This window comes from Micropterus dolomieu, linkage group LG12, assembly GCF_021292245.1.
Source record: "Micropterus dolomieu isolate WLL.071019.BEF.003 ecotype Adirondacks linkage group LG12, ASM2129224v1, whole genome shotgun sequence".
Classification (NCBI taxonomy): Eukaryota; Metazoa; Chordata; class Actinopteri; order Centrarchiformes; family Centrarchidae; genus Micropterus; species Micropterus dolomieu.
Window position 1 is genome coordinate 14766493 of NC_060161.1, and position 15155 is coordinate 14781647.

The 15155-nt window shown below is 42.6% G+C and overlaps 2 protein-coding genes across 2 annotated transcripts; one reads left to right on the forward strand and one right to left on the reverse strand.

Annotated features, from left to right (window-relative positions):
• Positions 1-248: 248 nt before the first annotated feature.
• arl2 (ADP-ribosylation factor-like 2) lies at positions 249-3287 on the reverse strand. The gene is made up of 5 exons (XM_046064898.1): positions 3065-3287; positions 2629-2739; positions 1949-2111; positions 861-941; positions 249-727 (listed from the first exon to the last, which is right to left on the reverse strand). Exons 1-5 carry the CDS (start codon positions 3211-3213, stop codon positions 593-595), a joined length of 639 nt encoding a protein of 212 aa, XP_045920854.1. The 5' UTR covers positions 3214-3287; the 3' UTR covers positions 249-592.
• A 1629-nt stretch (positions 3288-4916) lies between these two features.
• Positions 4917-12325, forward strand: batf2 (basic leucine zipper ATF-like transcription factor 2). Its single transcript, XM_046064970.1, has 3 exons — positions 4917-5393; positions 6757-6876; positions 9350-12325. The coding sequence occupies exons 1-3, from the start codon at positions 5304-5306 to the stop codon at positions 10475-10477; spliced, it is 1338 nt and encodes a 445-aa protein (XP_045920926.1). The 5' UTR covers positions 4917-5303; the 3' UTR covers positions 10478-12325.
• The last annotated feature ends 2830 nt before the right edge of the window (positions 12326-15155 follow it).

Here is a 15155-nt window from a genome sequence, read left to right on the forward strand (position 1 = left end):
CAGACCAGAGGGGGCAAGCCAGTTAAAACTGAAGCAGACAAAACCTGTTGCACATCAAATCTAGAATCTCAGATTAACTCAGTGAAACAGAGCCAAGACACTTCTTGCTTTAAGTCAAACCAGTTATGCTGTGATAAAGTAGCCTTGTTATTGGCCCACAACTGGCTCAGTTCTCAATTTCAAATCTGCAGTGTTGCTTTGTACACTAACACTATGCTTCAGACTAAACAAATCAATGACAGTAATAATTCAGTGGGCATTGAAATTTATTCAACACTAAGCATGAGGCACATCAGCTGACATACCACAAGAAGGTTCATGTTAGTCATGAATAGTGTACAAATTTAACTTGGGTTTCTATGGGTGAATCATTAACTTGCTCAAAACAATCTTTCCCTCCTACATAACATTAGAGTGGTGTGACTCCTGTAAACATGGACACAGACAGCAAACAGAAGGTGATGGAACAAAAATGAAACTTGTTGAGCTGTTTGACTTTAAATCCTCGTAGTCCAAAAATGAGCCTGAGTCCTACTGGTGCTCACCAAGCGTGACAGGCTGCTGCTTAAAAAAGCATCAAGTACACAGTCTGTTAGTCAGTGGTGAAGATCCTTGCAGCAATATCATCTAATAGCCAGTCCACTCCAGCTAACAAATTCTCTCCAGTTACTGCACTGCAACCAATGATACACCAGTGGTGACTTTTGATCTCATCGAGGGCCAGCGCCTGCAGGAAAACACAGAATGTTTCTGGGTAATTCAACTGTAATGAAGAATTTTTAAATCAGCAATAGCGATATCACTGAAATTCCTTACATTACTGAAAAAGGTATTATCAGTAATTTGGGTGGAAATCTCACCTCTCGTATCGCCTCTTTTGACAGGGCTCCTGGTAAGTCCTGTTTGTTGGCGAACACCAGCAGCGTTGCACCAGCTAACCTCTGCATGGAGGGAAAGAAACATTAAACTGTAGAGACTGATATAATAATGATACAGTAATTATCATTATGGATTTTTATCTTAAAGCAGTGCAAGAAGAACAAGGTCCTTTAATCTCAGAAATGAGGGGACAGGTGGGGGGGTTAAATGTTGGTATGGAGCACTAAACAAAAAGATGCACAATTAAAGATATGTAACTTTTCTGCATTAAATGTATAAAAACGACTAGACATGCTATGTGTGTTCTTGTGATTTGTATTTACATTATGCTCAAATGATCATGTTAAATCAAGGTACCGATGCGTCGCCTGTCACTGGCGTCATATCCCCTTTGAGCATGCATCAGCTTTGTGGTTGTCTGCCATAAATTGACTCTTTATCCAGTGTTAAGCCACATTTTTCCAACACACTTTTTATATCTTGATTGTTTTTAACAAAACTCAACAAAAAACAAAAGAAACATCCCTTTTCCAGGACACTGTATTTTAGTCCGACGTGGTCTGGGGCGGTGTGTCACAGTATCATCGGACTGAGCTTGTTGTAGTCACAGGCAATCTCAATGCTGTGCGTTACAGGGAAGACATTCTCCTCCCTCATGTGGTCCCCTTCATGCAGGCTCCTCATGACATGACCCTCCAGTATGACAATGCCACACTGCTCGTTCTGTGCAGATTTCCTGCAAGACAGGAATGTCAGTGTTCTAGCATGGCTAGTGAAGAGCCCGTATCTCCATCCCATTGGGCACGTCTGGCACTTGTTGGATCGAAGGATGAGGGCTAGGGCCATTCCCCTCAGAAATGTCCAGGAACGTGCAGGTGCCTTGGTTGAAGAGTAGGGCAACATCTCACAACAAGACCTGGCAAATCTGGTGCAGTCCATGAGGAGGAGGTGCACTGCAGTACGGTTTTTGATGTGAAAGACACCTAGTGGCAGCAAATTTAACCACTAAACCCACCATGTGCTTCCCTTTAACTTCAGTGTGTGTGTGTGTGTGTGTGTGTGTGTGTACCTCCTCCAGCAGCAGTGCACTGAGCTCCTGCCTGCAGTCCTCGAGTCTGAGTCTGTCTGCGCTGTCCACCACCCACACCAGCCCGTCTGTGCTCTCAAAGTAGTTCCTCCAGTAGGAGCGCAGTGACTTCTGACCCCCCACATCCCAAATATTTAATTTAAACCTAGAAAACACAGAACAGAGACAGGAGAGCATGTGGAGTAACACTGACTATTGCCTGATAATGGATCCTGGATAGGAAAAATACATTAATGCCAGGGCGTTCCATAAAAGTGTGTAAAAACAACAGACATTAGTACATTTTTCCTCCGCTGCCTTACATTAATAACGCGTTCATCTTTAAATTTTAGTGCCACTCATCACATTTTGTCAAATGCTGTTTACTAGAACAGCAGAGATCATTTCTCAAACACATTTACACACCACAGAGGTGAAAGTGACTTAGAAAAGGAAACATTCAGAAAAGGAACAGACAGTACAGTAAACAGAGGAATGTTCAGCCAGCAGGAGGACAGAGCTCACATGCTGCCTGTCAGGACATTAGCCAAGACCCTGAAAATGAAGCAGCTAAATGGAATCCAACTGTCCTTTATTTTCTTTTTCTCACAGACTATGTATATTATGTATGTAAGAAAAAATAAACACTTCATTTCGGGTCACGCGGTGACTGTGCACCTTACCCTTTGTGCTCCACTGTTTTGATGTTGAAGCCCAGTGTCGGGGAGATGGTGCTGACGTCTTCTCCATTAAACTTCTTCAGGATGGTGGTCTTCCCCGCGTTGTCCAGGCCTCTGCGCGAGCCAGGTTAAGGAAGAAACTCTCACACACCAAATTATTAAACAACAACAACCTCGTGATGAGAGCCTCGCTGTCTCTCATTCACCCAGAGTTAGTTAACGTTAAGTGCGTAGTAGCGAGCTAGCACGATAGCATGATACATCACAAAATGCGCAGGACTTCACGCACACACGTGCAACAGTTATGCTACATTATGTAATCATGCACGGGTACAAAAGCTATTCTGTTATTGATTAGAGTAAGGCTGGCAGGCCTACATGAGTGCTACTTTGTTTCCAGCTAAGTTAACAAACCAGCAAACCGCTGCAGACAGGATACAACATCAGCAGTCTCATCTCCCGCTCCTTCTGCTTCATCTTCTTTAAAATCGTCAGCAAACCCATCGCGACGGTGTCCCGCTCAACTGCAGTTATAATAAAAAGGCTACTTGTACTGATTCGTAGTTTTGAATGAAAGATATTTAGCATCCATCTGGGCAGAGACAATTGATCTGGGGCATCGCGACCAGGAAGCGGCTGTAACGTAGATCCCGCCTCATGCAGCCACCGATTGGCCTCTTTGTCTTCGAGCGAGCGTTGATTGGTTGTTGCGGACGTTCGGCGCTGGTTGATTGGTCAGTGGGCATTTTAAGGTGTGGGTTGGGATTTAGGTCTGTTGGTTTGGCGCCCCCGTGTGTCTGTCCTGGGAGTCAGGTGTGATTTAAGCAATCGGGGAATCTTCTGCATGTCAAAACTCGTGTCCAGAAATATACAGAAGACGGATGTATTTACGAAAAATACAGATTGAAAACGCGGAACACAATAATACAGTTAATGCGATTTTCGTAAAAGATAAAACATGCTTTACGTGAACGCAAGAGCGCGTGAAAAGTTCACTTATGACCCTGGAAATGGTAGTTTGACATATTAACACAACTGGACTTTCAAATGTACCTCAGATAGTTGTGGTTGAAAGCTCGGGGGAAAAGTAATAAATTGACCTTTAGGCGGAAAATTTAACTCAGCACATTTAAATTATAGTTTGTAGCAAGACTGGGTGTGAATTCATCGATAAACCTCTTATCATGCTACACAGTGAGGCGGTTACAACATCGTGTTCTTCTTTTGAGGAATGTCGGAGAGCTGAAACAGCATTTAGAGGACAGGGCATTGACCCCTACAGAAATGTTTAAAACTTCCTGCCATCTAAAACTTTTCTAATTGTTCCTTATTCGTAACCTACTAAAAAGTTATTTTTCACAGGGCTTCTTTATAGGAATCAATAATAAATTGTCATTTTTATTAAGTCACAGTACACTGTGTTAAAACTATGGAAATGGTTAGTAGGCCTATTATATTCCTATAATTTAACAGAAAAAAACATAGTTTCATAAATTTACGTTAATCAATTTAATGACGGGCAACATTTCTGTATGGGCTACTTTGATGAGAAAGGATTAAGTCATGCACATGGTCAAAAAATAGCACTGTGTAGTGAGTTTGTCATGTCCTGAGGACCGGTAAAAGCTGTTGGCTGCCGTTTGGGGGCTTGGCCATTCATTTCCTGGCAAAAGCACTTGAGAAATTCCCTGCACGTGAAGGAGGCGCAACCTTAAATTGCTCATTCAGCCTTCCCCCCGAGCTCTTCCTGTCCCGAAACATCTTTTCCCATTCATTCACCAGGGTGTGTTCATGTCCGATCAGAAATAGTAGACGCCGTAGATGACCACGCAAACGCAGTAAGGCAACGAAGCTGTATGATAGCCTACTAATGGAAAAATGTAGGCTACTTACACAGAATGACAGAGTATGCATAAAAGTCGCCTATAGCTATATTTTAGATTAAAACACCAGTAGATAGGCTTCGTGTAGGCTACAAATAAAAACAGTAGACCTATCTGTAAATGAGTCTAAAAATCCACTGTAGGCTGTCGCAGGGGAAACTATCAGAAACATGCAAGATGTTTATTTGTTCTGTTCATTCTGGTGCTTTTTGGTTCTCCTGTACTTAAAAAGTAGCAACCACTAGTTACTTTTATCACCGGGTTCATTTATTTTTATTCTTGTTACCGGTTTCACCGGAACAAACTTGCAAAGTGAAACTAACCTACTGCATTTGAATGCAGCACCCACCCCCATAGCCCCACCATTACCCCGCAATGGGTCAGTTTAAAATAAAGAGAAACTGAAAGCAATCACGTTGCATCATCGGCTGTCTAGTGCCAAACCCCCTGCGCTCAAAAGCCATCAGACACGCCGTCTGGGCGCCTCACTCCGTGCTACACATTTACAGACACAATAAGTCACCAAGCAAACATCAGACATTAGTTTGCACCACGGAAATACTGCATTGCCTATTTAGTAGCCTGCACTCATATTTTTTTTTCATTCAACGTTTTACTCCGAGGTGCAGAGAGGCGCGCCGGTTGTGCGCAAACTCCAGCGATTGAATGGTTGAATCTGTTTCACATGCGGGCACGCTGCACGGATGATACAGGCTGGGTGAATATTTATCCGGCCGGTGGACAGTCGAGCAGTCGGACAACCGGCTACCCAGTCTGCTGCGGGGTTGGGGAGAGATGTCCCCGTTATTCATGGACACGATGTACCAGCCCAACAGCCCCGGATCACCGTCAGCTGAGGAGAGCCACAGCAACACGGCTGGATCGGTAAGTTCTCCTTCTCCTTATCAATCAACCAACCGATCAATAAAGCATGACAAAACTGACTATACTCGCATTATATTAACACCCCTGATGGATGTAAGTGTTTGGTTACCAGGAGGAAAACTGAACGCTAAAATAAATTGTAGCCTAATTCTTGTAGCAGAAATATCACAAATACAATGTAAATATTAGCCTATAAATACACTACAATAAAACTCTACTATTACAATAAAGTAGAATTTACATGTTCCACTCTGATATGTGCATTTCTTGTTTTGTTTCTGTCTTCTTCAAAGCACTTTCAAATCAACCAAAATTTTCTGTACCTTAAATACAGTCTCAGTCCCTTTAATAGGACTAATGTTACAGAGATTTCACATGCAGAATCTCTCAGAGGCCTACCATATGCTGTAATTGCAAACTCCCCCATTCAACTCCAGCTGGGGACATTTTTTGGATGTCATTCCTCCTCTGCTTCCCCCTGTTTTCTGTCACATCTCAACTGTCCATTATTGAATAAAGGCAACCCCCCCCCCCCCCCCCCCCCCCCCCCCCAATACTTAAAATGGAATCAGCCAAGTGCTCTAAAAAGACAAAAAAGTGATTTGTATTTCCGAGTTTAAAACACAGGAATTTCTTTTCTTTATTTGCGCTGTCTGACTGATGTACGTTGTTTTTAGTTTGATCAGCCTCTGCACCCATCGTTCCCATCCCATACCCATCATCAATTATTATGTTACAGTTGTTTAGCTGAGAGGGATGCACTTCCAAATTGATCTGTCTCCTGTTGAGTTATCGCATTGGACAAAAGTGTCTGCCAAATGAATCTAATGTAATCTTCATTATATTTTACCAAATGATCTGGGATGAACATTTAATATAGACAAAATAGTTAGTGCTTCTTTTTTTCAGATTTTGGGTCCATTTGATGAAGAAAAATATGGAAGAAAGAAACCTTTACATATATTTATTTAGTCCATCACTGTGCTACAGCCTCATAAGTTTAGTAAGGAAAGGTTCAGGAAAATAACTTCACCTTCACATCTACACTTGATTTGTTGTTCATCAAATTACTTTTGATCCTGAGTTTAACATCACGCACAACAACTTCCTGCTTTAATTGAGAGAGCACATGTAATTTCATGTGAAATGTTTGTCTCATGACCTTGTAAACTTTGAAATCTATCAAAACATAATGCAATATCAAAAAGTTATAAATGTCTGCTTTTAAAAAAGATTCCTTAAACGGCATTGGGGGATGCCACAAGAGAAGTATTCACTTGACTTGAAAAACACACACACACGTAGTGTGTAACTACCACCGGATGAGTGTGGTTAACTGTGTCTGTTGCATCCACCTTCACAGGAGAGGGAAGGAGAGGGACAACAGGTGAAAAAGAGGGGGACAAAAAGACGAGACAAGAACAGAGATGCTGCGAGGAAGAGCCGCAGAAAACAAACAGAGAGAGCGGACGAACTTCATGATGTAGGAAACATTCACTCCTTATCTTCGTTCTCTCCTTTGCTTCCTTCCTTATACCGGCGCCCTGTGACTCTGTCACTTTCTGTCTCTCTTTCAAACACAGGCTGTTTGACTAGTGGTGTGTGTCTTGTGTAATGTCATAGCATGCTGGTAGCCGTTTCTTGTAAATACTCTGCTTTAGGAGAAGGGCTTTCACTCCCTCTGCTTTTCCCTCCCCACTGGCCCTCCCTTTTCTGCTTGTCTGCCCTTCAGACACACACACACACACACACATCCACACACATCATTTCATTCTGTGTCTCTCCGTCGTTTATTTTTCCTGTGGTACAAATTCCAAAGGTGGTGTTACACAGAGATGCACACAAAGTTTATGGGCTAAGTCAAGTTATTGATTAGATTTAATGAGGCAAGAGGGGCTGCACTTCTTTTAAGGACTTCACGACACTTTAGAAAGCTTCATGGGAAATATTATAGGCTACTTACTGTACAAATATGGTGTTAAAGGATTGTGATAGTGTAGCCTTTGAAACAAACCAAATACAGTCTGCAATTTTGCTAATGTGCTGTCATTCTTAAAAGGTTGAGGAAAATTAAAAATCACATTAAAGAAATAGTTATTTACTCTCTTGCCAAGGGTTAGATAAGAAGATCGATACCAATCTCTTGTCTGTATGCTAAATATGAAGCTACTAGGTAACAAAATCCATGTACTATGGCACACATAAAGCAAATCAACAAGTTATATCTCTCTTGTTTAATCCATACAAACATCCATTTTCAGTATTTATACTGAGCTAAGCTAACCATCTCCAAGCTGTAGCTTCATATTCAGTGTGCACACATGACAGGGGTTTCGATCTTCTCATCCAACTCTGAAGTGAATACACAGATTTGTAGACAAAAAAGTATTTTTCGGCAATATATTTCCAACTGGCCACCATCAAACAAACGGCGATTGCTGATTTACTAGCACAGCTGTGTGTGTAATAAACAAAATAAACTCAAATGTCAAGAAAAGGAAGTATTCTTACACCTATTAATGAATTCAAGTTTCTCTCTTTCACCAACTACTAGCTTAATTGATTTGTTAACTCACCGTAAAACACATTTTATTCAAACTCGACCAAAACAAAATAAAACACACCAAAAAATTCTTGGTTAGTCTTTCCACTGTTCCAACAATCACCAACTTCCGTTTGGTCAGAAAAAAAACAACTTGATTCACAGGGTTCGATGTGAAAATATTCTGTCTCTACACGCTGTTGCTGCCTCTCTGTCGTTGCTGGCCTCTTTGTGCTACTGCGTTAGCTCGCTTAACAAGAGTCTGTCACTGAGCAGTGGCCCTCACTTGTTCTACATTAGCAATGATTTTATTTCTTACAGGCTATGAGCACTCCTCAGTACACACACCATAAAATGTGTTTTGTTACTCTCCTCATGACGAGATAATAACCTGTAGTTAACTGCGCTGCATCCAACCTCATGGTAGAAGAGATTTGTCTTTCACACCAATTCATTTGTCTTATCTTCCTCTTAAATCATATGCTACCTGTTACAACTGGTTGGATAAGTGTGTTTCTTGGATATGTGAAGGTGTGTGTCTTTTGTTGAAGTTTTGTTGAGTCCAGGCTTTCATTTTCACTTTCTCTCTCTCGACTTCTCTTTCTGTTCTGCTCTCTGTGTGTCCTTCAAGTTCAATTTGAAGAAGCGTCGCTGGCAGAAACAAGTTTGACTCAAAAATCACGGAGGTGGCAGCAGTGCATGGTTCAAAGGGTCAGCGCACGTGACGCACAACTGCACAGCAGTGCCACTTTGACTGTGACTCCGTGACCTGTCACGAAAATGTAGTAGTGTAGATGTAGCCTAGGAAGAATGTAGTAACAATGTAGGCTAGTAGAAATGTAATCAGAGGGAGGGAAACACTATTCTGAGTCTGTACTCGCAGTCATTGGTGCTCAATGTAGATGAATTCTGGCTGTAAGTTGTTTTCAGCCGGCACTGGAGCCCAATGGAGGCCATAAAAGCAAGACTTTGGTTGATAAACCAGGAGAAAACAATTATAGAAACTCTTAACAAGAAGAGGTTTATTTTTAACGAAATGTTAATTCTTTCCTTTTCAAATTAAACGTACCCCCTCTGCTTTACTCAGCAGGGAATCCCTTATTTGCCCTCCCCACCACCCACCCCCCCCTTTCATGCTGAACCTGCAGAGCTGTCACTTACTAACTTACGAGCAGTATTACAGTTCTTCTTCGAGGATGGCTGTAGTGTTTTTATTGCAGCACAAGTCAGGCGGGGTGTTTATTATTTGTCTTTTGATATAAGTCTTTAATCAGTTTTTATGGCTGAGTGCCACTCTTAAGGATAATAAAGATATAACCTACTCAACTCTACATGAACTGTTTGTCATTTCTGGATCTTTTCGCCTCTCATGCTCATCTCTAAACCGTTTTCCCTTTTTTCACTCCACCGTTAGGAGCTCCAGAGCCTGGAGCGATCAAACTCAGCCCTTCAAAAGGAGATTGCCTCGTTGAAAAAAGACCTCCACCTCTACACTACGGCTCTGGAGCGCCACAAGCCTTTCTGCAGCCTCAGAGCCTCCGAATCCAGCTCCATCTTAACAACAGTCCTCCCAGTGTCCCCCTCAGCTGACTGTCAGACCTGCTCCAGTCCTCCTAAAGTCCCTCCCCGGGCCTCAAGCTCCACTTTGGTTGCTGGCCCTTCACTCTCTACCTCGTTTACCTCCAGCTTGGAGCTTCAAACCCCTGACTGTGTTGAAAGCCCTCGTCTCTCACCTTCAGCTCCTGCTCCAACAACTACAACATTAGCCTCATCCACCAGCTCGCCAGCTGAACTCTTCACTTCCTCCAGTTCTGTAACTGTTCCCTATTCTGCCTCTTTCTCCACAGTCCCGGCCCCTCACTCTTTGTTTAGCGAAGATGCTCCTTCTCTAATAACATCAAGGCTGACAAATCCTATGCATTTCTGCACCAGCCTTGTTTCAAGCCCTGTACCCTCCAGCTCGCTCACCACAGCTGCTCAGCCTCAGTCTGGGCGGGGCACCGTCCACAACAGTCCTTCAGTGACAGCAAATGCGGGTTTTTCTACACTTCATCCTGGCGCCCTGGATGCCTTTCTAATGAAACAAGCCTCTTTTCCAACTGCTCCTTCTAATGTAGTGCCCCCTTACTCTCATTCACAGGATGTGGGTCTAGTAGTGCAAGCCTGTTCCACGAATGTGTCCCAGCTTCATCCAAGTCAGTTTAGCGGCAATCCAATCAGTTCAAGTCAGCCATGTTCTCTTTTACCGCCGACTTTTCAAGATCCTGCTCTTCAGTCCTTCTTAGCGTCCCCTCAACCAAACCCAGAACTGTCTCCTGCCTCTGCTTTTGCCTTAAATACAAGTTACAGTCCACACGTCTCACCAGCGTCTCTGCTGTCCCTGCTCACCGTCCCGAGTCCCCTTAGTGTGTCTCAGGCTAGCTCCAGCAGCTTTGACGGGCCTCTCTCTCAACCACTACCCTCTCTGCCCCCACTGGAGGATCCCCCAAGGGATCTCTCCCTCTCTGAGCTCCTGGAGATCAATGATTGGATACTACAGTAAGTGGGACTAGTAACCAGTGGCACGTAGGCAAGTAAGAGCAGTTTCCATGTGCCAAAATCGACATTTAATTGATATCTTTCTGTAACAGTTTAATCAAACTGGATTATATAAACCAGCTTGGACAATGGCCATTCAACTGAGGTACCAAATCACAGCACAGAGACATCTGATGATTGAAATCTCAGTCTTCTTCTGAAAGAACTACAGCCCAGCTTATTAGAAGGGAAAATATGCAGGCCGAGTACAATAGTAAAATGCAAGACTTTATGAGTAAACCCAGACATCTGGCATCTGAATGGAAACATTGACATCAGAGAGTGAACCAAAGCAGCAAGCAAATGTCTGGCCTGTTGCTCACATTCAGCTTTCCTAACGGAGGTTTCAGAGACTGGAGTCCGGTTTTTCTTTACTCCTATAGCTGCTTGAATCTCTAACTTTGCTGCATAACAGCTCAAAACGCTGTGCACTAAATTAGCCACATGTGGGTCCATGGTTTCTAAGCCCTTGTAGGTGAAATATAAATTAACAATTAAATAAAAGTGTACAGTTATTTTTATTTTTGAATAAATCACAGTTAGGCATTATCTTTTCCTAAATCCACAGACGAGACACTGAAAAACTCAACATTCGAAGTGGTAATTTTAGATAGGGTGGAGTTCTCACTTCCTTGTAACTTCAGGGAAATTTCATTAGGAGAAATTTCCATCTGTGCCTGCAGCTGCAGTGTGAACATATGAATTGCCAAAGTTAACCGCACAGCCCTGGCCTAGCTGCATATTACATCATATTACATTACAGGCATTTTGATTTAACTCGATGAAACTTTATTCTTTATGGTTTCTTTTCTTTTTACCTTGTTTAAAGCACATTATCAAACACACATATTTTGCTGCTACTGATTTATTTACTGATATGAAATTTATTTATGTATTGCAATATTTGAATCCAAGAAAAAAAGTCAATCAATTTGCTGAGATTTCTTTTTGATTTTTAAAAGCTACAATTTATTTTTATACATTTCTTATGATTGAAGATTTATCTATTTTCTTTTTAATAATTTCTTCTGTTTTCTTCATTCGTTAATTAATTAATTTCTGCCTTTTACCAGACTTTGCTTGCAGGGGTGGATTATTAACCAGACAAAGTGCCCAGGGCCCCAACCCTTAGGGGCCCCAGTGTCCCCATATTAAATGTGTGATGGATTGAGGTAATTGAAATGATTGCAACTAATAAATAGTGGGGGTATCTGTAATATTTATCTGTCTTGGGCCATCTAGTGGTAAAATCCTGCCATGAGCAATTTATTTGTGAGCTCAAGACCCTCCAGACAAATGTATGCATGACATCACATATTTTTGAATTGGCTTGTAATAATGTAAAAACTTGAGTTTCACCAGTGTGTTTTACAAACTAAGCTATTTGAACACTGACGACGGGGAGAAGCAGTGAACAGCAGGATGAGCTTTTTGAAGGATGATGATGGTGACAGGGTCATCGAGTCAGAAACAGATCAAGTGGCCCATTGACACCCCTCACCGCTGTGGCTCTAGACAATGGTTGTATAATTAAAAATTCACTTTTTTGTGCTTATTTCACGTGAATCAAATGAGAGAAATAACGTGATTTTCCCATTTGACTTCCTTGTCATGCATCTGACAACACGAGAACCATGTGGCTGCTCAAACCTGTTCTATGGGAGCTACTGCAGTAAAGGAAATTAATAGTGACGATTTTGGTTTTTCAAAGGATGATTTACATAGATTATTCTGCTTTACAAACAATATATCTGTAGATATGGCCTAGTTGTGGCTTTTGTATTTTGTATTTATCATAAATTAGATTAATATATTTATGTTGTGATACAGAGAAGGTCTTAAAAAATAAAAACATTTTACTAAAACACGTTTATTTGTTATTAAAAGACATTATTACTGTTACACTACATTTGAGCATTTTAACATAAATGTTATGTGACCACAAGTTTCATCATTCAGCTGTTGATATCGTCTCAGTTTAACAGATTGAACACTGTCATTAATAGGACATCAACATTGCACCTTGTTGCTTATTGACAATTTTTGGCCAGTTGTTGGTGGTCGGTTCACCCCTTTGGTCCTGACTGAAATATCTCAACAATTATTATTGAAGCTCCCCAGAGGATGAAACCTACTGACTTTGATGAACCTCCTGTTCTTCATTTGGTCAAATTTTAAATTTGTCCAATAGGCCTACTTTTGTTTAGTTTGCAAAGCTAATGTCATTTCCATCAAATTCAGCTGTAGAATACTTTGTGCTTTGAACTAGATATTCTTACCAGTTTACATGCTAAGATGCAACATGGGGAACAAAATGGTACCTGTGTAAAAACAGCACTTTAGCATCGTCACTGTGAGCATGTTAGTAGCATGCTCACTGTGAGGCCCTCACAGAGCTGCTTTAGACGTTTCAGTCTTGTTAATAGATTATGTTTATTATAATTTAGACACGTGCTGTTGTAGAGTACAAAACAATAACAGAGTGCTACACAACCTCTGGTGATAGAAAATGAGAAGCAGACCAGCAGCGGGTTTTCCGCTGGTCCCCCGATGTTTTTCTCAGAAGGCAACCGGCTGAGCTCATCTGCGACACAACACTGAGGAGGAGGAGGGGGTGGAGGGGGAGGAGGAACGCATGGAAAAGGGCGCAGGCGCATGGGATAACGCACGCCCTTAAACTGGAATTAAGATTATAAGCATGGACTGTGTTTATGGTGAGAAGGAGGGTTCAAGGCTGGCAGCGCAAACACGCCAGCAAAACACACTCACTGCCAGCCAAGGTGTGACTTTCAGAGGGAGATGAAAGCGCGTGCATAATTGCGCTTTTGAGTGCGCGAGCTTGTGTGTGTGTGTGTGTGTGTGTGTGTGAAGTAGAGAGAGCAAGACAGAGAACAAGTGGTTTAGTGAAGAGAGGAACAATGGACGGGTATGGAACTTGATCCTCAAAGCCAAGTACAACCCCGCGGACACGCACAAACAACACACGTACACGCGCGCGCTCACCTCAAATGGGAAGCGAGGAAAATGGGGGACAGGGAGGGGAGGAGTGGGGGAGGCGGGGAGTCAGACTGGAACACTGATGAGCGTCAAAGCGGCGCGCTGCTGGAGAAAAGGAGCGAATATTTCATAGCAGGATGAAACCGCGGCCAGAGGTTTGGCAGAGGGGCGCGAGGCACTAATGACGCATCTGTTTAAAATGAACCGGGTTTAAGAGGCAAAGCCGTGGCACATAAATAAAGGCAAATAAATAAATAAATCCATCCTATAGCGTCATCCGCAGTGAGGAGCCTCATTCCTCTCTCTCTCCCTGCACCACCTTAGGCTGAGGAACCAGCGACAAGCCGGGCAGAGTGACATAAAGGAGCATCCGGTCCCAGCTTTCAAAATAAAACCTTTATTAATGCACCTACCGTGTGATATTTTGTAGTTACGGTATGAAATTAAACAGGCTGTTTTCAGTCCACAGAAATAGTTTTGCACACGCAGAGAGTGAGGTAGCCCCACATTACAAGAAATAATGTTATAAAAGGACAGATCACAGAGACTTATAACTCCATGGCAATCTTATCAGCTTAAATTCTAGATCAGCATTTTGATAGCCTATAGCTTCAAGTTGGCCTATTTCCACCTTCTTTCTATGATGTGTACCTGCATGCCAGTGCCTCACTTGAGTGTCATTTCATTCAGTTCATAAGAAATCTTGTTATGTCAGGAAGCCTCACACTGCAGGCCCAACTTTACCAACCTATCAGGGGACACTTTGTTTATGGCTAAAGAGGCCAGAGGAATGAGAGAGAAAATCCAAATTTCCCTGGACGGAGTGCTGACTTATTGTTGCTCGCCTACTTTTAGCTGTTTTTAATCTGCTCTGTCTCTGTTGGTGGAAATAACGTCTCCAAACGAGTTGGATTTGCACAAATAGCATGAATGTGTGTTAACGGATTCAGGCTTAGGCTATAGTCAAATGTTTGACATCTTTGTCAATTGTATTTATGTCTTTTTAATTAAGTCAATTCAGTGCTGCTTTACCAAATGAGCACTGCGTGCAACCGCCTTAGTGACCCTCAAACATCTCCATGGCTCACTGTGCAGCAACTGGTTAATTGTATTGCCATGCATTTCTGTAAACCATCAAGTTTTGTTTTCTCCAGCTCTTGTTTTATTTTGACAGCAGGGGTGCCTCATTTCCGGCATATTCCTAACTCACTCCGTGCTTCTTGACGCAGCTCGCTGACGCGCTGTAGGACGACCGGATAACGGGAACCGAGAAGGGGGACAGAGGCAAAACGCGTCAGTCTGACAGACATAGACGGGGTGCTATTGTATAACACGGGCCTTCAGTTTTTTTCACTTGAGGCTGCTGTTACCAGGTGGAGCGCAACCTTTCTTTTGTTTTTCTTTTTTCTCCTTCTCTCACCGCGGAGGTAGAGACAGCCAGCGGCCGCTGGCGGAGGACCTGCACATGTCGGCGCGGTGAGGGACCGTTTGTTTCCCCGCCCTGATACGGCTGGAGGACGGCAGGAGGAAGAGGTTGTGTGAAGGGGGGTATAAACCGCGACGAGAACAACTCTCCACCTCTGACCAAAAACAAAAAAAATCAAAATAAGCAGGTGCGGCCGTTTCAATACGGTATGAAGAGGGTC